The following is a 26,504-nucleotide window of genomic DNA, read 5'->3' as shown; positions in this document are numbered from 1 at the left end:
CATTTTTGGTTAAAGAAATGCACAAGCATCGGTGCTAGTTTTTAGAGCATTAATTATTTATTTAGATTTGACTATGTGTGTAGTACGGAAATTCAGATATTTTAGGGGATGATATAATGGTATGAAAATTAAAAAATGTAATTGTTAGAATCTATCTAAAACAAATATTTATCCGAATTTCCATCAAACGATAATTACAAGTATTCAATTAATTTTTAATTTGACCAATACGTGACACGCAGTGGGTTTTTCAGTTTTGTTCTTTCATTTTTTGTCTCGTACTTTCATAATGATAAGATTAAAGTTGTAAATAAAAATTAATTTAAAAACCGAACATCACTGTGTACAGTAACTTAATTATCAAACTGAAAATTGTTCTAGATAAAAATCTTGGCATTATCATAATATTTTATGCGTAATTATATTTATAAAACTACTATTGTATACATGGTTATTGGTTACATAGTTTCTGCCGGTGCAAAACATAAATTCATTTACCCACTGAATTATAAATTACTGGTGTTAAATACAATGTTTGTTGTTAAAACTATTGTATTAAATAACTTGATGTAATACATTTAGCTAGATAAAACTTTTTTTGTAAAATAGCATTAAAATGATGAATCTCACGGCAATATTAAGAACGCTATAAAGTTTTGTCATAAAATTGATATTTTAATTTGACGACACATATTAAAATTTTAATAAATTTTAGTTTTTTTGTTGAGATTACAATGCACAATATATTCCTTATTTTTTACATACTATAATATTTAGTATCTAAAAGTAATTAAATTAGTTATAACCTTTTATTTGAACATTTAAAATGTTATTAGGTTATAATTAAGATAAATATATAGTAAAATTATAGTTCATCAATTTGCTTGTAGTAATATTTTCTCTTATACTTAAAATAAAATTCAGATAGTGCTAGAATGATAATACTTTGATTTACATTATGTTGTAATCACTTTGTTTTTTTTTTTTTACTTCAGTCAGTTAAGATAAAAGTTCAAAAGCATTAATATCACAATAAGATTCTTAAATTCTTATAAGAAGTTTAAATATATAGAAATTAATTACTAAAATGATATATTTTTAATTTAGTCTTTAATTAATAATTCACATGATATTTTTAGACAATCATCTTGGAATAGCAAAATGGCTAGTTATTGGGGTATATGGTTTATGTTAATTAATGACCATTATCAATACGATATTTATTTTTATCGTTGGTAGTAAGTATTGTATTCAATACTATGGTATATGATTTTTAAGTATTGTAACTATTATAATAATTATATTTGATGTAATATTTAGTAAAAATCATGTGTTTAATGTAAATTATATTATAATATGACACAATACATACCGAATTAATATAAGTTAGAAATAAATAAAATAATTCTTACAAAAAATAAAAATGATTTGAAATAGTACAATAGAAAATATAAGTTTGTTCACAATAATAAAACCCGAACAGGATACAGTGACTTGGTGTGCCAAACTATCAACTCGCATCTATTCTTTCATTTCCAGCTATAGTTTGGTTTTTCTTAATATAAGTTTGAAAACAATAATATATCGCTGTTTTAGAAAAATCGATTATGCTTTTAAGTGCATAATTTATTATAAATGTTTTAAAATATTAAACTTCACGACATACCTATTATTTTTTTAAATTTTTGAATTCAATGTATTTAATCTTTTTTGAAAATATCGATTTTTTTTTTAAATATAAATAATAAATATATACAAATAATTCCAAGTTTTTAAATTAAAATACAACATTAAAAACATAATAGTATTACTATGTTTTTTACAATTTTCGATGACTATTCTTTACATTTAGGAAACCTTTATAGTATAAAAGTATATGAGTTTATTGAATTTTGCTTAAAAATAACTACAAAAAAACAACAAAAATACAATTTTTTTTTTTACATAAGTACCTATATACAGTAGTATTTTTTTCATTCCACTCAGAATTTAGAATTGATTATATAGACGAATATTTTTACTCTATGCTCTTTTTAATCGTATGCAATTCAGTTATTTCAAACACAATTTTTAAACATTTTTAAATTCAACTATCAAATATTTATAAAATATTATGTTTTTCTACATTTGCAGTATGATCCATCATATAATGTTCTTTTACCTCCAAACCAGACAATTATGTGTTGCTTGCTGCCAGTATTACTATAATACTATATTTTATACAAGTGCAAAATATTCTATATTGTGATCTTAAATTAATTCTTCAAAAACACTTTAAAGGCATAATTTTAATTGATAAAGTACCTACTTTCGTTGGTTATAATGTCTGCACTGTTAATATTTCAAGTTTGTGAGCTTGGTTAAGCACTTGTATACATTTTACAATAAATCACCACGAATGACATTTTTCTCAACTTGTCAAGATATATTTTTCTTATAGTCTTACTTTTTATATTTCACGTGTCTCGGTACTGTATATTTATAATTTCTATATTTCACATTACTATGTATAATATTATGCATTTGAAATTAATTTATAATAATATTAAAAAATACAATGATTATTTAATATAAAGTTTTTTAAATAATGTTAAAAACATTTACATGGAAAAATGCGTTTTGGACATTAAATGATTAGATTTAAATTTAAAAATAAAAATATAATACTTTTCTATTATAATTATTTATAAATGACTATATTTATATTATTAAATATTAAAATGTATAAATATACATTTATAAACCGTTCTGCTACCGCTAGGGGTTGTTCAACATAAATATCTAGCCTTTTAGTAAATGGAGATAATTAATAATGTGAAGATTTATAAGGTAGCTTTTCACAAATAAACAACTTCTACAAATTGGTATATCAACACACACAGTGGCCATAGTATAATATGACTGAGTAAAACGTGGTCAGAATTAATTGAAAATAAACAATCATGTATAACTAAAGACGTTACTTTGTCAACATGGAAGAGGTTGGTTATATAATGTGATCGTGATTATGAGTAATTGGACGTCTATTATCATTAATAATAGAAATCATACTTAATAATTTATTCAAACAGAATATAATATCACAATTCACAAAACTATATATTATAATATAGGACATATGGGTAGCCAGGTAAGTACTGAATATTTTATTTGCATGTATTATTATTAAGTAAAAATAAATCTGAGTTGTATTATCATCATAAATATCAAGATAAATTAAACTTCGAAATTATAAGTATTTAACTTGTTATTAAATTAAAACTAAAAAACAAAAAATAATTACTGAGAAATTTTAATATTGATTTTTATACAATAAATAATAATTTTATACTGCATTTTTTTTTTTTAAATAAAATAAATGTGAAATATTTTAGTAAATAAATTAAATTATTATAACGTCAATTTTAATTTTCAATATTTTAAGTTAAACTAGCAAAATTATTTTATATAGTGAGTTTTTAAATATAAAATTTTAAAATGTATTATAAAATCGATTGCTTTTATGCAGCTAAGTTGTTAAATTTAAAATAGTTCAGTTAATTTATTGTCATGATTCGTAGAAGTAAAAGATGTAAAAAATATAACACTTAATAATTAATAAAAATAAAATAAAACTACGGGCATTTTATTCTTAAATAACACAATTTATTATGTGTTAATTGGGTTATCATTTTTAAGTTTAATAATACTTTTAAATAAAATCAGTAACATACTATATTAGGTATATTATTATGTTTTGAATATCTGCAATCGTGCTTATATTATATTACCATCAATTTAAACTAGGCACCTACTACCTAATAATAAAAAAAATAATAATCATAATTAATCCAAAATTATTATTTCTAAATAAAAAGGATATATAATTACTGAGAGACTATAGAGTCTAGAATTAATAATTATAATTATACAACAAATACAACAGGTTATTGAATTTTATCGTTAATAATATCACACTCATTTACTTACGAATTACGATATATAGCCGTGTTTTTAATGCATACTGTCATGAATATTTCTAAAGTAATATGTAACCTACATATTATATTAATAAAAAATAATTTCACATTGTAACTAGATATATAGCTAAAGAATACTTTATAACATAATATTGTATAGTATTCATGACTTTATTTATTCAATTACTTATAATAAATAAAAGTTGTATCTTTAATTAAGTATCTATTTTGCAAACAGATGGTTTTGAACAATTCAAAAACACTCTAACTTATTACTTTTTCTGTTACGAAAATAACAAAATGAGACCAAAATAATTATTAAATTATACTCAACAAGAAGACTTTAAGCTAACATTCTTCTGGTTTTAAATATCTACTTGTATTTACATACTAATTTTATTTAGATAAAGACAAATTAGCCTAAGTAACAAAAAACAAAAAAAAAACGCAAACACAAACACTAGTAAAATTATTTGGTATTTCTATTTAATACAAAAAAAAGTAAATCTATCGTTTTCTTTTTTTAAGTTATATTTTTAAATTTGAATATTATAGAAGTAAGTATACAAGAAAAATGTAATATTTGTATATTACACAGTTAAAAAAAAGATAAGAAAATAAAATTTCACCAATCAATTACTTTGGGACAGTAGCAAAACGAACGTGGTGTTTGAGAAGCGATTGATTCCCGATTTATTTTAAGATTTAGGGGTGTAATAGTGCCAAACAATAACTAAATATCAGTACTACTAATACTAGTATTTATTACAATTTATGTATATAAATATATCATGAGTAATGACAATTAGCAGTAACGGCAGACGGCATTAATAGAGCTAATGAATAAATTCATATATTATGCCATAGATAAGTTCACCATGGCTTAAGGTGTTTTTAAAAAACAGTTTATGTATAAATAATTAATTTCATATTTTTAATTTTGTTTTTAATTGATATAATATTACTGTGTTACTATTTAGGTTACTGTTAAAATATGTTAATAAATATACTATAATAGAATGTGATTATTTATTATAATATGTACAGTACATAAATTTACCTACATAATTTTATTGGTAAAAACGTCAATTGAAAAAAAAATATTTTAAGTGTAAGATATGTATAGATATGTATACCTAGTTGATAAGTGGGTGGGTGGGTGGGTGGGTGTGTACATTTTAGTTCGTTTATGGGTTATTTTAGGTTCGTTTCGCCACTGCTTTGGAAAATAACGATTTTAAGATAGTTTATAGATATTTAGTTATATTGTTGAAATTAATTCCCGTAAAGCTAATATTTTGAAGTAGAATAAATAAGAAACCTTAAATCTTGTATACTCTTGATGTGAAGTGGTTCGGTTCTCAAAACTAAGAAACGAATGATAACCAACCAACAACCCGTGAACATATAAACATAATAAGTTAATGTATAAAAATGTGTTAACGATATCAAACAACTTTTATTCAATTTTGCACTTGTAAATATATTTGAAGGGAAGAAATGGAATACTTTTATATAATATATATATATGCAACTATTAAGATATTTTAATGCGGTTACTACTGAATAATTACAAATATTAACTAAGTAGATTTAAAATAAAATAAGATAAATATTTAAGAAAGTTTTCGATCCTTGGAAAAAATACTAAAATAGAGTTATTCTTAAATCATTAAAATTTAAATTTTACCGCTTTAATTCATCACGCACAGAGTACAAATATTGAATAATTACAATTTAAAGTAAATACTAAATACGTATGTTTTATTACAAATCCCTAACTACAAGACAAGTGTTTATTATTATATAATATTATAATCAATTACACTAATAATTGAATTTGTGTAATACATTTAAGAATTTTAAACAAATATATATATATTTATATTGATATTTTAGAGTGGTACATCATAATAATTTTAAAAATATTTAATGGTAATTTAGTTATATATTGAGTATTCATACAGTCTTATGATTCAATTTGTGTATAATAAAAACATTAAAAATAATCTAATTTATTGAGATACCATTTTAAATTTTTTTTTAACAATCCAATTATTCAAAAATGATTATATAATATTATTTTTTATGAAATCATGAGATAATAAGTTATTATAATAAATAAAAATTATAATTATTTAAAACAATATTTGGTGCGTTGAAGAAGGGAGTATAAAAATTAAAATTCTGAACGCCTCTAATATAATAACTACTAATAAACAACTTATAATATAATACTAACTACTAATAGTGATAGGCCCAATATTATTTTAATTTTATAACTTGATTATTTGAGTTATACTAATAATATTTTAACTAAAAAGAACGATATAAATCTTCTTAAAATTTAGTAATCTTATTATATCATTCTTATATTTATAAAAAATATCTTATGAGAATTTAAAGAATCATTGTTTAAAATTATATTTAAAACTTTATATGAATCATCAAGTGTAAGGAAAATATATCTGTTACGATTTTAAAAATTAATTTTTCGCTATTTGTTTTAGATTTTAAGTGAAATAATGAATATATTGATTTTACTCTGATATGTGTTTTCGGGGCTGAAAACACTTTTAAAAATGTTTCAATTTTTAACTTAAGTACTTATTTTTTCTGGTAGTAAAATATGTCTAGTTGATTCTTTGGGGAGACAAATTTAAAATATCGGCTTTATTTTTCTTAACCATTGAAAAAAAAAACAAAGTTAAGAAAAATTGGAATATTTAGACAAATTGATTTTATTATTTTATTGTAATTAAAAGCCAACAAATCACAGATACTTGAAATGTTTACAAAACATTTAAATTGGAATTTTTCTACATTCTATATAATTTTAAAAATATATTGGCTCTTTTCGATCTAATTATATATGATTTAAATTTTTGTTATTTTTTTGTTATTTATAAATATTAATGACAAAATTTTGCTTTGAGATAAAACTTTATAATGTAATAAAAAGTTTTTCGTAAATAATTTATAATGGAACCAAAAAATTAAAAAAAAAGTACATAAACAAAATTTACGTTTATAGCCTGAATAATATCAGCTAATCAAATATGATAAATTATCAATACAAAATAAGAAATAAATTAAAAAATATATTAGGTACAATTTTAAAGAAAGTAGAGATATTTGGGTAATTTTTAAACTCAATGAGATCAGTATGTAATAATAATTGTTGTTTATAATTGGTATTTTTATTTCAAAAAGGAGTGAATATTTTATCAATATACATAAAAAAATAATATTTTTATTCTTGAAAATAATGATCAATGTCTATGACTCTATTGGCCTTATTTTAACGCAATTTACCTGGTAATGTGTATAAATATGTTAATGAAACTTCAGAAGATTTATTGTATAAATATAATAACTTATAATCTATCATTAATATAAATAAATATCGCGTTAAATAAATTATTAACATTTTTATTAAGAGTTCTTGAAAAATAAATGGATATTTATTTATGACAAAACGTTTTCACGCTTCGTTAATTAATACTTAAAGTAGTTTCTGCCAGTCTATATTATTATTTACGCGTACATGAAATTTTAAACACGAACCAATTTAATTAAATTTCTATAGGTATAGTTTAATCATATTACTTCAGTTATAAATTATATATAATACGTAAGTATACAAATATCTAATGACATAATTTATAGAAGTCTATAACAATACCAATGTTTATACCGCTATGCAATAAAACTGCAATCAAGATGAATTGTATATTATTTCGTCTGTGTTAGTTAAAACATGAAAAACTTTCGATACAAAATGTATACGTTTATTTACTCAATTATAATAAAAAAAGTTTCAGATCAAAATAAAATATAGTAAGACTAGGTAACTTTTTAAAATTTAATCATAAAATACTGCTCGGTAATAATGGCCCAATAATTTTCATCTTCTTAAAAATTTTATAAACCAAGGTGTTATTTATGGAAATTGTTATAAGTAGTGATACTATAAATGGTGTATCACAACGAAATTGTCAAACTTAAATATGAAAATATGATTTTTTTATTACTAGTTAGGTTTTATGTCTACCAACTACCAAATACTAATATGCATACAAACAAAAAATAAATTAATCAAAATATATAGTCTTTCAGCTAATAAAAATTTAATAATTAATTTTTAGATTTAGTGGTAAAACAATAGCGCATAAAATATTTGAAAAGAGTAAACAGCTTTAACTATCCAATAATATTATCATCATCAGCTATATGGTTACTATTTTACATTGTTCAAAGGCTGCACTTAGATTATTTAGATACATGAATAATATTTCTATTGAATTATATTATATTAAGTTATCAACTCAATTTTATTTGAGAAAATAAATATTTTGTTTGTGTCTGATAGGGCTCTATTGCTTCATTCAGATCTCTGAAATTTGACATTCTTTTCAGGCCTCTAAGAATATCGAACTGTGGATAATTATATGTTAGATCGTGATGTATATGTTACATGAAGAACAACCAAACACCAATTCTAAGTAAGTTTAATATAATTTCTTTTTTATAGCTTAAATTATTGAGTTTGGGCTAAGTTTTGTTGAATGCTTAATTTCTCCTAATTTCTTTTTTGTTACTTGGTAACAGTATTGATCTCTATTTCAATAAAATATAAAATTTACTTTCCTCAATTATAAAATGTGTGCCATCAGCAAAAACAATTGATTTGATTTGATAAGTTACAATAATAAATAGATTGTTAATTAAAGTTTAAAATAAAAATATGCTAAGAGGGGAAATTTGACGTACTTAGTCTCCAACATAAAAATATTAAATGTGTAATTTCTGATTTTTATTTAAATAATCTTTGACTTAGGAAGTTTGTTGAATATCTTATCTTATTTCTGTGAATGTTCTATTTTTGTAGTAATTTGATAACAGTATCATATGCTTTTTGTAAATCTAAGCTAATTAGGATCATTTATTTATTAACAAAAGTTTCTAGGATTTCTGATTTAATTTTATACATAACAATCAGTAGAACTATAGTTGAATGATGTTTTATAGATTCATGTTAGTTAAGTGATAGCAATTTTAAAATTATGTTTTTTCGTATATAAATTTAGTCTGTTATTCATATTTTTTTCTAATAATAATTTGCTTAAACTACAAAGTATAGATATTGATTGTTATCCGGGTAGTTTAAATCTATCATTGCGTTAATTTAGGGTTATAGTTTATAGTTTATAATAGCATTTTATTTAATTGATTTGTAGTGAAACCATTCTACAGATTTTTTAAATAAATTAAGTAGTAAGAATTTGCCACTTGAAAGGAGGTTTTGTAAAAAAAAATAAATAGAATTTTGTCTGAACCACAACTGTTGTTTTTTTTCCCGAGAGATATGTATTTAGTTCACACTAAATAATAAGTTCATTTAAAATGTTCTCAAGATTTCAGTTTATGAACATGACCGGAAACAATAATAAAAAATAAAAAAAGTTTAAGAAAGTTAGGATTTAATGTAGATTTGCTATTATTTGAATAGAAATGATGACTAATTAACTGAGCTATTGTTTCTGATTCGGTAAGAATTTTATTTTCTGGTTTGAATTTGTACAGACAGAATTCCTTTAATAATTTTAATTTTAATCAAAATGTTTGCAGCTTATACTTTGAAATTTTAGAATTGAAGTGAATTATATCCACGATTTATTTTTTGTGTTTTATAAAGCATCTGACTAATGCCTTGTTTTTTTTTTAAATCAATGAAGTTCTCGATGTTATTTGTTGAATACTGTTTTTTTACTTCTTATCGCGTATTTTATAGTTTTACTACATCAAGGAACCAGAGGTAATTTTACAGTGTAGCTGTTTTGTTTAAAAATATTGAGGCTGTATTATAAATAGACCGCATCATTATTTTTTATTTATCGTTAAAATAAATATTTTTTTCAAATTTTAACTTAAATTACACATAAAAAATAATTGCATTTATATTTTTTAGTTTTAGTATGAATTATTCATAAATAATTTGTTTTACATTTTTAAAACTTGGATATAAAAAGAAAAGTGTTGATGCATTTCGAAGAACGAAATGTCTTAAATTCTTTCAATTTTTCGTTAAAATTCTAACTTCAAATAAATATAAAAAAATAACTCATATGTAATTTTTATTATTTTTTATACAGATATAAGAACAAATTTCATGAGATCCTGTATTAGATATATTAGAATTTTTACTTGGTGAACAATTTTATTTTATATGTATATTTATTTAAAAAAACTAAAAAAAAATTTTAAAAATCTCAAACCTACTTATAAATAGTTAAAAAAGAATTAAATAATTTGAAAAATCTAATCATATTTTTAAAATAATAATATGAATATTTGGTAAACACTTCAAATATCTAAAATTCATCATTTCCAAGTTATATTAAAAACACGAAATTGATTTTTGAAAATTAGATTTGTGTAAAAATTTACTATTGTTTTTTAATTAATTAATTTTTTTTTGTTTTTCTAATTATAAAAAGTATTGACATTTTTTTAATTTTAACCTTACTAATGTAGGTATTAACTAGATAAAATTTTATAGTAGAAGACACGCTCTTTTTCGAAAATTGAAACATTTTATCAGCTACCTGATTATTTATTATGGCAGCTAACTATAATTATAGTACATATAATACATATGTTTTTTTCTAATATAATACGAAAATAAAACATCATAGTACCAGTAATAAGGTCGTGTAATAATTGATTCTACTACTATTTATGAAAATTGCATTAGGTATTTAACAGTATATATAAATAGTTGTATCAGTGGTTAGGTAGCACTTGCACCGCCACATCTAAAATATGGTGGTGCAAAGATATGTTTTTGCACTACTAGAAAATCATTGAAATAAAATTTGTATACCTATGATACTATTTTAAATTTTGTAACTATCTTTTTTTTGTATAATATATACATAAACAGGTATAAAATTGTAATTTTTGTGCATGTATTAGACCTTATCAATTAAATTATTATTCATATCTATATTCTAAAATAGTGTAACCGCCATAGATAATTAGATTATTATCTATGGTAACCACATAATTCTGTGATTACCAAATAAATAATTGTAAATAATTCAAAATTTATTTATTATTTAAAGAAATATTTGGGAAAATATATACTATATAGATTTTTAGGAAGGATTTTACTTAGGAAGTTGGATTATTGGTGTGTCGGAAATTATAGATTGAGGATATATGGCTCTGCACCACCAGAAATCGGGTTTGATTTTCATATTTTTATTATTTGCTTCATGTTTATAATTTATATATTTTTTTCTTCAACGTAGTTTTTCTAACAATACAGACATATTCCTAACGTTCATTTATTTCCCGAGACGAAAACTTTATTGCTTGACTTGAGTATAGCCCCCCCACCTCAATATATAGAAAATAAAAAAAAAAATTCTATTATTGTTTTTTGTCACTATTTCGATGTGAAAGTAGAAATTCTTTGTATTCTTTAGGTTTTATATTGTATTACAAAATATACCATTATAGTGGTGGTGATGTTTGTATATATAAATATATATATAAGACATTTTTGAGAAACCGTTTATAAAGAACATAATCCATTTATTATGTGCAATGTACATCTTTAGCGTTTTATGTTCCAAAAAAAAAAAAAAAAGTAAAAACATTTGTGATTTGTACTATTTTAAAAAATGGTGAACTTTGTGTATTACGACATAATATGAGATATATTTTATTGTTTAAAACTGAAAGATCCCAAGAGTACTAAATAAATAAATATATACCAATATGAATAAAATTCAATTAAGTAGGAATACAATATATAAACTAGGAAGTGAGCTAGTTGTTCGACTCATTAACCAGATGCAAGTGGACAATCATTGTAATTTGTAACATGACATGATATTAGTAACTTAACTTATAGAACAGGTAAGTAGTTGTGAATGGGATAGTGAACATATAATATATTAAATAAATGTGGTACCTATTATAATAAACAGAGTTTATGTTTAGGAAGTAGAAACGTAGGGATACGAGTAGTTCAACTAATTTTCAAACATAATTTACTAAAGTCCTACTATTATTTGTTAAATTAAACATATAACAGGCAGACACTGCATTCCATGAATATAATACTATTTTATTTTAAAAATAAAATAACTGATCATCGAAATAATTTATTTATATATTTATTTATTATATATTTAACTGCAAACGTATGCCAGTGTCTTATTAACTATAGCCAGTCAAGTAAGAATATAACATCAAGACAAAATTTGAATTTCAAATTTTCATCAACAGAGATATAACAAATAAAAATAATAAACCAAATGGGATTTAATTATGGAATATTGAGAAAATTTATCTTGCTTCACTCAAGTCACTTCTATGTAAAATAGTGGTGTAATATAACAAACTTGAAACAAAAAAATTAATCTAAATGAACATTTTTTTTTACTTTACATAGATTTTATAAAACGTTTTATAAAATGTTAAGTTCCTAAAAAATTATACACTCAAATAGCTTCAACATGAACACCATTAATAAAATAAATCCAAAAACCTAAAATTTTGTAAAAAAAAAACCATCTTAATTCAAACTTTAATCACTTATAAAACATTCTTGTATTTACGATTACAGTGAATTATAATTATAATGAATGAGGTGTACTTTTATTAAATTATCAGGGTTAAGAAAAAAAAATTCAAATCTTAATATTAAAAAAACTATGTTTTCAAATATTTTGATATTTATTCAAACAATGAACAAAAATCAAAACGTCTTCATATTATTTTATTTTTATATAATATATTTAATAGAAATGTCTGTGAATACTTTAGGATTAAGGAAATAATTTAAAAATACAAAAAATGTCTTTCTTAAAGTTGGTAAAGATTAAAGAGTAATATTTAATATATATCGCTACCGTACTTCCACACATGCCTAATTAAAATTTGGTAACACCCATATAAGTACCTAGGCAACGCTAGTAAAATAGCTCGGTGTAACATTGGATAAAAGCCTCATATGGAACCCCATATTTCAACTAAACTATGACAAGCAAACAAGCCTTTTAAATTTTAATATTATATCTTGTTATAAATAAAAAATTTACAGTACATAAAAACTTTCTTTTTAAATACAAATAAATTCTACGTAAATAACTACTTACGCTTGCCCGATCTGGTAAAAGAGCGCACCTTCTCACATTGAAAAAATACAAATCTTTCAAACCAAAGTACTCAAATTAATCGCAGATATCCATGGCTTTTTAAAAATGTTAACCTACATAAAGACACATATTCAAAAAATTTTAAACTACATTAAGACTCTTTCAATTTAACAGGTTCAATTTACTACGAGTTATAGAGATAAATACACCATAATGTTGATTTAAACATGGTCGTCCATGATTTTTAGTTAGCCACACTTAACATATTACTTCAAATAAAATGTAAATTATTATTAATATAAATGCTATTATTTAAACATTTTTCTTCTTGGTTCTTATATTATCACTACATATTGTTATATTATTGTTCGTCATAAATTTTACAACACACATATTGTAAAATGATTATATTCATCTCTCTGCTTAGAATCTAAAAGTGTACTAATCAAGATAGAAATAACTAATATAAATATTATACCTTTTCAAGATTTTTTTAAGTATTCCTGCTGCTTGAAAAAGATAATTAAACTAAACTTATAGCAAAAAACTGTGTCTCCGGTAAAACCAATTTAATATTGTCAACTTCAACATTAAAGTGAATTGATCTATAAATTATTATCAAACTCAAATTTAAGAAAATATGTGTTCCTACGATATTTTAATTTTATGATGAGTTATGAGTATTTTCATATAATAATATTTGCATACTCATAGCTTACAAGTTACATTTCTTAATATATTTTGAGTCTTAGATGAATATTTACAGAAAATAAAATGGAGAATAGTAGTTTGATTAATAGGTTACAGTGAGAATTCAATTTAAAATGAAATTTTAAGTAAAATAGTTTGAATAATTAATTAAGGGTAAGCATTTTTAAGTCTTTATGGGAATTTTTGTTCATGAAATAACGAAGAAAGGACGTTATTAATCGTAATTACAATGGATTGATACGCCTAAAGCATTTTAGTATTAAAAGCTTCGCAGACCCTCATAACTGAATACTATGTTCTGGTTAATTGAATTATTTACTTATATATAGTTAGTTTATTGGACAAGGAAAGTTTAAATTTCAAGTGTGGTCTTAGAAGATGAAGTCTAGAGTTAACTGCTTTATAATTAAGTTTTGTGTATGAGCTCTAGGTTAAGCGTTTGTTCAAATGTAACTTACTTGACAATTTAAACTACGTAAAAATCTATAGTACAAACACAGATAATGTTCTTACTATATTTAATCTGTTATTTTGTCGTTTTTTCATATTTTAATACAACCATATTATCACGATAAAAACAGTTATTATAACACTTATTACAGACTCTACAATATATAATAAACATTAAAATTTATATGACGCGTGAAAATTAAAATTCACAAAATCTATCAACAGGTATATCCATGATATAATGTACAATTATTTTAACAAAATATTATGTTATTCACTGACAAATAATAGTGATAAATAGTATAATATATTATTAGTTATTGTATTTCAATCATGGTTTTCGAAATAATAGAATTATAACTACCTCCATAATCTATTGTAATATATAATATTAAATAACAAATGGAAGCGGGATCTTCTTATTTATCTCAATTAATAGAATACATAGTATAACAAAATTCAAGTAATAGACTTTACCTTTAAAATCCCTATAATTGTAACTTATTCTGCATATACATTAGTATGGTTATATATAATATCTGTGTACTACTAATCATCGGGACATGAAAGTGCCTATATTCCATTTGATATTTTACGGTTCATGCATTTTGTAACGTTAGAACACTTAAATAACATAATAATATTTAACACCGAGCAAAAACTTTTGTACATAACTATCGTGCTGCTTAAAAGTGTTAATATATAGTTTTAAAAAATATACCATTTGATATTTTATATTTGTTTTATAGAATATTTTTTATTGCAATCTGCAACTGAAATTTTTGTTCTCGACAACCATTATTTTTTATCTAGATTTTTTTTATAAGCTGGTTACATATTGGCTAAGTTTATTAGTTTTTTCCGTGTCGATTAAAAACATTTAATGTTTAAATATGTGTCTAATCTTACTAAATATACAAAATTATAAATATATTAATGTATTTATTATAAATAAACATTTGAATTAATTTTTAAATCGTCAGTAAAAAAATATAATGAAGTAAGGCTCATCCAAAGATTTTATAATAACATTTTTTTAAAAACCTATTAAAAAAAAATAATAATAATAATATTTAGGGAAAAGGGAAAATATTGACCGGGGCAAACGCTGAGGAAGTTATCTCATGTATATTAATATTTTTAATCCTCAGATGTTATTCGTGATGTTGGTATGATAAATTGTTATTGAATCAATAACAATATTTATTGAACATTGCAATTTATTTCGAAATCATAATTCCCAACGTTTTATTTACATACCTACAACCTACGTACTTACATATTATGTATAATATAGATACTTAAACATAAAAGTATGAAATTATAGTCAAGTTGTTTGTATTATTGGAAATACTATAAAATTCAAATGTAGAAAAGTACATCAAACATACGTACATATTAATATACATATATCTGCTAAAATATTAAAAATAGTTTACCTACAAATATGCAGTTATATCTGTAGCACATTTTTTATTAAATTATTAATAGTATTATATTATATTAAAAAAAAACAATAATTTATTAGTATTAATACCATTTATGTGTCGAGTGACATCCTTATAATGTGTATATTATTTTCAATCTTCTTACCAACATTATTTTAATATTTTTAGTTTTAAAATACACGGTAAATATAGACACCAGTACCAACACTAGCAAAATCAGGAAAAAAAAATTTAAAAGATTAATGGACTTATGAAGCAATTATTTTGATGAAAAAAAAAAAAACCAAAAACCTGAAAAACTGTTATGGAAGTGCTCAGAGTCTAGTGCACTAATAAAATATTTTATATTTATCTCCTTCTTAAAGGACAAAGTATACTAGTTTTAATTATTTTTAAGAACGAATAAATATTTTTATTTAAACTTAAATATTTCAGAAATATACAATATTTTAATATCATAATGAATATTAATCATTCTTTGTGTAGTTAATATTAAATATTCTATGAAAGTTTAAATAATTAAAAGCAAAATGAAGAAATAAAGTATATCAAGTATATTATGAATATTTATATGACACATAAGGTATAAGTAATTATTTTATATTAGCGATAAAAAAATTGCATATTATGTTGTATGAATATAAAAGTAATGTTTTTTTGAATAAATAGCCACTTTAGAAATTGTAATTATACTTTATTAAATATTCAACTATATAGTTAAGGATGTCACTCAATTTATTCATTGAAATCTTAAATACATTTAAATAAGATACTACAGTATAATTTATTTTATTTTAAGAGTCAAATCTTTTGAAAATAATATATGAAAGATTAATTTGGATCATTGTCCGTTCAAATAAAAAATAATTTCTTTAAATGATATATTTAATAAACAAAAAATTATTCCCAAAGATTGTAATATCCTATATTTTATTAATATTAAATTACATTTACAAATATAAATAAAAAAATAATACTGTTTAAAATAATAATTAGTAGTAGAGAAAAATAACAAGCTTATTTCTTATGAGTTTTTTTAATAGAACAAATTATAATAAAAACATACATTTTATTAACATTTAAATTTAAAAATAAACATCCATTATTTAGTTATTATATACTATTATAATTTATACCTGATATTCATAAACACTGAACAACATTTTTATAATTTACCAAATTAATTAATATTCATATACTAACGTATATCGACAAAAATGTAATGAAATACTATTTATAATATTAATATTAATATTATTAATAACTAATATCTATATAGTATGTACCTACTATCTACTATTAAATGGCATATACATAAAAAATATCTGACTTCATAAAATAGTTTATTTTTCATACAATTTATTTAATTTCTTATATCTTTCGGGTACATAACATTATTTCATATTGTATAGTCCTAAAAGAATTGTTACGGTTATGATAAAAAAAAAAAAATTTCAATTCAATTAAAACTGTTAATGGATGTGACGAGAAAACTCATTGTTTATCCAAACGAGTTAAATTTAAAATAATTATAGCTCCAGTAAATATGTTCGTTTTGGTCAGGAAACATTCAGGTTTCTCAAGAACAACCCAACGTTCATTAATCGAATTATTTTATGCAAAATACCATCATCAATATTTGTTATATACAATCAATTATAATCGTGCAAAAAAATAGAATATATTCATTTTTTTTTTTCGTAACAAATTAAAAGAGCACACACGTTTTATAAACGGTCATATTTATAAATATAGGTCATAAGTAGAGATTTATAAAATAACATATAATCATACATACATAATATATTATAATACATTATATATACTCACACATATAAAACCTTCTTGAAATTAACTATACAGAGAATAGTACATCAAAATTTCGTGTTGTCTTATTCAGACAATATAAATTTTAAAAGATTATAAATCTATTATATATCAACTATTACTTTAATACACCTATAAATAAACATTAACAAAAATATTCAGGGTTGGTTTTAAAATTATAATTTAACAAGTTACCATTAAAAAAAAAAAATTAAAGATCCCAATAACTCAAAACTCAATATGAAAAAAAAAATGTTTTAATTGGAAATTACTATAAACAAAGATCGTTTTCCATATTACTATAATATTAATGAAAAACTAAATCCAGAATAGGTAATCAATACAAATCTTCGTAAATAACCAACAAGAGTTAATAACAATTATAGTTATAGTAGTATAAAAATTACCAGATACACATTACACAATATATAATATAATATTATGTGCGACACTAAACATACAACATATGTGAACGAGTGATTCAAGGAAATTGATTTACCTGCTACATTATTTGACAATTATTTTAAAAACGTCTTTATTTTTTTGAATTTAAAAAAATATCCATTTCTTATTTATTTTATAGTTCCACAATTTTGTTGCTATAATCTTGAGTCTGTCTTCGATTAAAATAATATACGAGTATTTATAACCTATATACAAATACAAATAAAGTTATTCGTTCAATATTTCTCAGTGATGTGCTTATGACAGATCGCATAATATGTTGAACTGCAGTAGATAAATCTAATTATTAAGGGCACTTATAATAAAATAATATATAAACATTCACATCTGCAGTAAGCTCGATGCTTCAACAAACGTTAATAGAACATTAAATCAAACCAATTTAATAATTCAAAGAGAGTAGTCATATATGATCATTAGGAATATACATATTGTTTTAAATTTGACTCAAAAATTGATAATTTGTTGCAGCAAACAATAAGGGAAACTAATAACGTATTTTTTTAATCAAAAATAACAATCGATTTATTATTTTCAATAAATTATATTTTTTGTTTTATTTCAAATTTTTATTAATTCAAATTAAATTCTTTACTAAATTAAATTATTTAATTTTTACGACAAATTTTATTTCACTAAAATCATTTTTTAATAATAATAAGATTATTCATATTTTTGGTAAATATTTCAATAAGAATCGTAAGAATTTCTAGTTTAGCCTTTTGTTAGCATAACGCGTAAGATGTCACATGTGTTTCTTATTTACGTTATTAATTTAAAAAGTTTCTCAGCCTAAACAAAAGGTTTCTATCTAATAAAATAATTTTTATAATGTTTGTTTTAACGACATATTGTTTCTGGTTATTGTGGAAATTATATTAAAAATACAAAGGATAAATTATATTATCTTATAAACGGCATTAAATTAGTTTAAATTAGTACATTATATTACATTATACTAAGAATATCACCATTTTTTTTTTTTTAAATTGGAGCCAAATCAGTAATTGAGTGTGTGTAATTAATGAATAATAGAGACGCATCTTACATTACTTACGTAAATAGATTTCTGTATACATTATTATTTAAAACAAATTATCAATAATAATTATTAACAATTCATATGTAGATATAATATTATAATGAACAAATATAATGGCTTATCAACAGTAGTAGCTGCGACATCATAGCCAATGCAGAATAAATTAGCTAAAATGTAAGGACCAAAAGCCATATATTTGTTGTATACAAATAACTTTTTCATTTGTTTTGACCACCAAGGTAAAATATAACTCGATTATACAGTTTGTTAGTTGAATATAAGTCTAAATTCCGTGTACTCTTTGCAGCAACAAATTATTAGATTTATTTTTCCAGAAAATAAATATGTATATATTTGATACAGTTTAAGGCATTTTAACGTTTATGTGTTTTTTTAAAGTACTTATATATTCAATACGCAAAAATGTTTGTATTTTATAAATATACGTGAAACAAAATATATATTTATGTGCTCGACAATATTTTAGATTCCGATTAAAACTATTAGTTTTATAGTGATGTATTTTTTTTTTTTTAGAAAACTTTTTTTTGAAGCGATTAAAGCGTTAAAAAAAGTTGTATGTATAAACCCTTTACTGATTGTAAAGTTGAAAGAAAATTGTAAGCCATAAAAAAATAAATAAATAAAATAAATTTTAAGTTTGAAAAAACTTTTTAAAGGCATAAATGTGTTTTGATAATAAACATGAATGAATAGATTTATATTTGGGGGTAAAGTATGTAATACAATTTACAAGCATGCAACATTTTTATTCCATGTAATAATCTAATAACTGTGGTATCTATTTTTAAACAACTTAAAAATATTTGAAAAATGTAGTTTAAAATTAATATCATATATAATTAGATAATCTCAATAAATATTTATTTTTAATCACTTCTAATATACGTACTGTACGTAGTAAAATATTGTTATATATTTTAATACAATAGTAAATCATCATATTGGAAAAATAGCTCAATGTACTCGTAGATCAATTAAAACCTCAATAGCTGAAGTTCTTTTATATTGCTTGCACTTCTGTGGAGTTCCCTTAATCCAATTTTTAACTTTGAGTTATATTACTTATATTTTCAATAACTTTAATTACCTACTAAATAAGAATTTCACAAAGAACAAACTTTATTTTAAAACACTATCTGTTAAAATCAAATATTCTGTTTTTTTTTTTTAAAAAAAACTTTAAAGTTAAATTAATTAAATTAACTACAAATCCAATAAAACCATTCATCATTATTCTTTCTCTTTAAATTGGTGTAACAGAATATTGTTAAATATGTTTAGCAATAGTCTTAAATTTATAAAAACATTGAAAACCTTAATCATAGAGATATTGTATATTAGGATATTATTATAAATGTTCAATATATTATATAAAATATTTTAAAATACGGTAGTATATTATTATTTTTTTTATTATTATTCAATAATAAATATTGTGTATTTACAACTTAAAAGTTCTTATTTTATTTGTGTCTCCCGTCATTTACAAGGTAATTAATTTTCAAGATATTAAGTTAAATAATTGAAACTCAAACAAAGATCAAAAACAATAAATCACAAAAGCTTTATTTAAAATGTATGTATTGGTGTATTACGATAAAAATTAATTTTATTACTTAACCTAATCAATATAATAATATTTTAAGTTAAAAAAAAAAAACATTATTCAAACCTTAAATATTAAAGTTAATATTTTCTTGATAAACTTGCTGTAATATATCATATTGTATGAAAGTGGTTGTTTATTTTTACAATTAATAATTATAAATATGCGTTGAACCAATTTTCAAACGACTAGTTATTATTTTATCACAGTTATAAATCTTAAAATTTCTGTTTTAAAGGAGTGCTTGGAAATTCATCATCTCTCCCCTAATCAGTTCATCACTGTTTTCAATTGCAATATTATTCAATGTATTCACTATATAAATATAATTCGTACTATAATTTATAAGTACCGAATCAATTATACAAAATTTGCTTAAATTAAGTATAAAAAAATAATTGAATACATTCAAAAATTATCTGTATCTGTAATCAAGCCCAAATACTTTTTGTAAATCTTTTGGAAAATTAGTATCTTTTTCTTTATTATGATTCTTATAAAAGTTCTAGTTAATATGATTACTTTTTATTTAAACTAAATACCTCGAAGACTTTTAACTTAGACAAATTTGGAAATAACTATATGTACTCGTTAGTATTTAAGATTTTTTTTTTTTTTTTGAAAGAAACTTTTTATAGTTTCTAGAATAGAAAATTTGATCCAATAAATTTAAAAATATAAAATTCTTAGTATTTTTCAAAATGATTAGAAAAAAAATTACTAAAAACTAATTAATAAAAAAAAAATTTAATAAGTTTATAAAATTTTAACTATGACACCATGATGAATATTCAAACAAAAATAAAACTTTTAAATTATTATACTTTGTTGTAATATGAAAAATACTAATGGTAAGGACTAGAAACTTTTTATCATTATATAATATATTATTATTTTCTATATACAAAAAAATTTTCAAAATATTTAGGCTAATTTTAAGCAATATATGGTATAAACTTATTAATTCCATTCTAGTCTATGATGGTATTGACTACATGTTAATCATAAAAATACATTAAATAATTACTATAATATTTTTTTTTTAAGAAGTCCAATATATTATACATAACATTGTTGTTAAAATTAGTTTAACCTATTGTATAACCAATAGAACAAAAAAATGATTAATAATTATAAAATAGCATCAGGAATAAATTTGGTCTATTGTGTACAACTATTTATCAAAAAATATTTTAATAATAATACATTTTAATTAATTTAAATAACGCGTAATATAAGTAGACACTATTAGTATTACTATTGATATAATTTTTTTAATCTATTAAAGTTACCTAACAGTAAGACATTGATCAATTTACATCATTTTAATAATCATGATTATACTCTAGTAAAAAAAAAAAAAGAAATCTATAATAATGTAATATATTTTAGAATAAGTTTTAAATAACAATTTTTTTAAAGTTAAAATGTAATTTTTTATTAAATAGAAATCAAATTATTAAAAAACAAAATTTTATGCTAAAAGTAATAAACATAAATTTATTATTTTGTATACTTTTTAATTATTTAAAATGAACTTCGAATTTTTATTATAATATGAAAAAAATTATTTACTAAATTGAATAGAATTTTAAAATAATTAATATTTTGGTTTTTTAATAAATAATTTAAATATAATTTAATATGAAAAACAATAAACTAATAACTAAATTTTACTTTTTATCATTATCTGATTGATATGTATAAATAGACATTTAACTGAATTTTAAACTATAAAATCAAATATTTTTTCTATTCTTTTAAAACTAAAACAAAAATAGGTTACCTACAATTTTTAGTTAAAATAAGTATTTTAACACTTAAAACGTTCATGAAAAAATTTGAAAATATTAACAAAAACTAGCTGCAAAATTGTATTATTAATGTAAATCCAATATTAAAATTAAATATTAAGTATTCTATATTTCATATCATATACTCTTGTATACACCGTTAATCAATGTTTATTAATTTATTTGTAGTACCTAGCTATTATTACTTAAAAGTAGATTATTTTTAATTATGTCATCCCATTAAAATCGGAAATTATCAAATTAAAACGGTGAATTATTATACAGTATATACAACATATTTGATAATATGCAATTCAAAATGAAGCAATAGATAGTGATATGAAAACGATTACGATAAATCCCTGTTGCAAATATGTTTTATATTTTTTATGGCCAAAATAACATAATAATAACAACAACAATAGATATAGGACGATTATCTACACCACGTTATAAAGAAAAAACAAACAAATACGTGTAATACTTGTATAATATAACAACTTTTTTTTCAATTTAATTTTATCACATTATTATTAATACACGTACTTGAACGTGAGCGGCGAATGCGGAGGCGAGTACTGGGACGATGACGATCAGCAACAGATGGTTCATGGTGGTAAAAACGTGTGGTTTCTGACAGCGTGTCCCGCGATACGTGGTTTCAGTACAAATGACAGTGTCCAAATGCCGACTACCCTTTTATACAACCAACGCCACCACCATCATCGACCCCCAGCAACAACCCCTCTTGGATGACGCAAAGGAGGTGACGGTACGCGGTCGCAGAATCTAGTCAAAAACATAGCACTACACACGATAATATTGTTACAATAATATAAAATTACCTATATTTGTATATTATTATTTATAATATTAATTATTACCGTACATTATTGTTTAACCTTATTTACAATACCTATGATATTATTAGTATTTAATAAATTCTTATATATTTTATTTATACGTTATTCCAACTCAGAAATAGCTCAAGAATATTTTTGAGATTTTGATAATAATACTTTTCATTAATTTGTATACGTACTTAAATTGTGTTCCAATTATGTTATTCTAAAAACCACCATATAACACATAACGTAATTACTTGACGGAGATTTAACTTCAAATTAAAAATTTAGCTAGGTATCTAGCAGAGTAGCGAACATCTATTAAATAATATTTTATATACTTTAAATTATAATAAAATATTCTAAATAATTCTAATAACAGTTATAGAAACATACAAAACAGAATAACTTACAAAGAACAGGTACAAGTTTGTTCGGATTCCAAAATTTCTGGCCAATTATATTACTATTCCAGATTTTATATATTTTATATTTTTATATATTATTATTCATAATATTTTCTTTAATAAAATAAGGGGCGTAGCATGCACATATAAGCATTTTAAGCACTACTTACACTTTAAATTCAAAGGAAAAATAAATTTGATCAATAAAGTCTAATAGGTACATAATAAATAATTTTTTAAATTTTATTTTTATTTATAAAATATTTAAAGTTACAGGCAGTGGTTTTTGTTATCGTTTTATTGGTGCTGTACGCTATCCACTGATTAGTGATTACTAACTATTTATGGAAAACCATCAATTAACGGTCTATTTATAGATAGTCTATATATCATAATATGATCGAACTATAATAAATTCCACTACAGTGAAACACATTCTGAAATTGCTTACGCGCAACTATTGTTTTCGAATTGCCCAGTGTCATAGAGGGGGTCAAGTATATAGCTAGCGTTTGTAAGCACATCTGATATTGCTTATGCTAAAAGCGTAGTAGCACCCTAGTTCGACACGTTGTAGTAGTTTAGTAGTTTTATTCTTATCTATACTATCATTGGCTTTATAGCCTTTTACAGTTATATAAATTCTTTGTTTTCTTGAATTTATAACATGTTAAAGGATGAAATTTATTTTTACATAATTTATTATTACTTATTAGGTATAAACGTATAGTATTATTCTAATCACTTATGAAAAAAAATATCACTGCTTACATCCTCTAAATACTCACGATCATGCCACGCCACTAAATAGAAAACTAAGCAATCTCTAAAATCAATAAACCAATAATTTTTCCAACAATTGTTTTTGTTTTCATCCTATGACTGTAGGTACAATGTTATGCTTATACATAAGTAAGAAAAATCGTAGTTACAGAGATACTAACAATTTATATATAGGTATTCCTCTACATTTATTTAAGTCATAGAATATTTGGTGGTACATTTTTACTTCTTTTAATTAGATCCTGTAAGCATCTATCAATAAAAGGTGAATGCTGTGCGCCTCACCTTGGCTCGTCATACTCGGGAAACAAATGATCAGATATTATAACGAAACATCGAAAATCGCATTTATAATATGCGTACGTGCAAGACTCACCTGCTGAATATCCAAGCTCTGCACGCCGCCATTATTTATATTATCTATTTGCACCTGTGAACGATGGCGTAAAAATGATTTAATAAATATTAATAATAGATCGAACTGCACAACGAACGTGGAGAAAAAGACAATGACTTCCATGTTTTTTACGACTGATTACTGACCCATGACGGAATTATTGCGATTGACAAATGGAACATATATAATATTATGTACAATATTGATTATGGACCACGATCAATACATTTATACCTATTTCCACTATTTAGTCGACTAACTGCTTAACACATTCAAAGCGACTGGCGTTCATTTATTTAACCTATATAACGATTAACCATGATATTTTTCGTTGGTCATCAGAAAAACAGTGACCGTTTACTATTTACTTAGAATCCCTTGCGCACTCTGTCCGATTATCAACGGTTCTTGATCAAACTATTTTATCGTCGCCATTTTGTAGACGAGTATAAAGTTAAGATTAATTATTTTTATAGACATTTCCAATTAAATGTTTAAATGAAAAATAACATTTTCAAATAAAACTTATATTATATAAAATATACCTACAATATTATTGAAAAACAATTAGTTCAACTTACAGTACCAATACCATACATCAGAGATAACGAACCTTTATGTACTCGTGCAGCGTGTTAAAAAAAAGTTTTAGCTATATTTTATTTACTCTGTGTGTTAATTAATTTGGTGACTTTTTTTCTTATTAAACCTTAAAACTTCTTACGAATGTCTTTTTTAATTTAATACTGTGCGTGTCACCATCTTCACCATAGATTAAAATATATACTAATGCCATACTGTTATTTAATAATAATTATAAAAAAATGTATTTATACTTTAAATAATACATTTTCCCAGGGCTTGTACTAACAAGTAGGTAGTTGTACACAAAATGTACAGTTCTAAATTAAAATGTGCAGTTTTTGTTTAAATGTTGTGCAGTTCATAAAAAGTGCTATGAATTATGATTCAAATTTTTAATGCTGTATGTTTTAATGCTGATTTCTATTTTCCGAAATTAATAATTATTAAACTAACGATTAAAACATTGATAATAAATAAATAATATTTATCTATCAAATATCAAGAACTATCAACGGACTTTATTGTAATGGGACAATGACACGTTTATGCGTCTAAAACTCTAAAACGTTACTTTTGAATCTGCTATAATTCAGTCATTTTTATTTTAATAAACTTGCTGATCTAGTCGCATATACCATAGAGTCTATGATATAGACAATCGACTCTAAATTTAATGTTTGGTTTTAGTTTTCGTTATTCTTAGATATCTTATGATAATTGTTGCTTCTGATTATTTTTGTTTGTCTTCCAAGAACAATATATAAATAGTACTATGGTCTATGTATATATTTGTAGTGTATAAAAGCTGTATAATTACTAATTTTTGTTCATTGTTTAGTCTTCACTTTTTACTTCTGTGTCCAGAGGTCTAACCAATAACCACCATATGAACTCAACACAGGTAGTACAGCAGTTTCGGTTTTTTAGATAGTTACTATTTTTTTACCAAATCATTTATGTTTTTAAAGCAGATATTCGTAATGTAAAAA

At 22.4% G+C, this 26,504-nt stretch overlaps 1 protein-coding gene across 1 annotated transcript in view; it reads right to left on the bottom strand.

Moving 5' to 3' along the window:
* The window catches only part of LOC112603810 (corticotropin-releasing factor-binding protein), a 39,975-nt gene extending 16,808 nt beyond the window's left edge, over positions 1-23,167 (bottom strand). Inside the window, exon 1 of the mRNA XM_025352570.1 lies at positions 23,045-23,167. Within this exon, the coding sequence (XP_025208355.1) occupies positions 23,045-23,110 (66 nt within the window). The 5' untranslated portion in view covers positions 23,111-23,167. The remainder of the gene's footprint in view (positions 1-23,044) is intronic.
* Between the last annotated feature and the right edge of the window lie 3,337 nt (positions 23,168-26,504).

Source organism: Melanaphis sacchari, unplaced genomic scaffold (genome assembly GCF_002803265.2).
Source record: "Melanaphis sacchari strain LSU unplaced genomic scaffold, SCAv2.0 Contig111_pilon_pilon, whole genome shotgun sequence".
In the NCBI taxonomy this organism is placed as follows: domain Eukaryota; kingdom Metazoa; phylum Arthropoda; class Insecta; order Hemiptera; family Aphididae; genus Melanaphis; species Melanaphis sacchari.
This window is presented reverse-complemented; position numbering and strand designations above follow the sequence as displayed.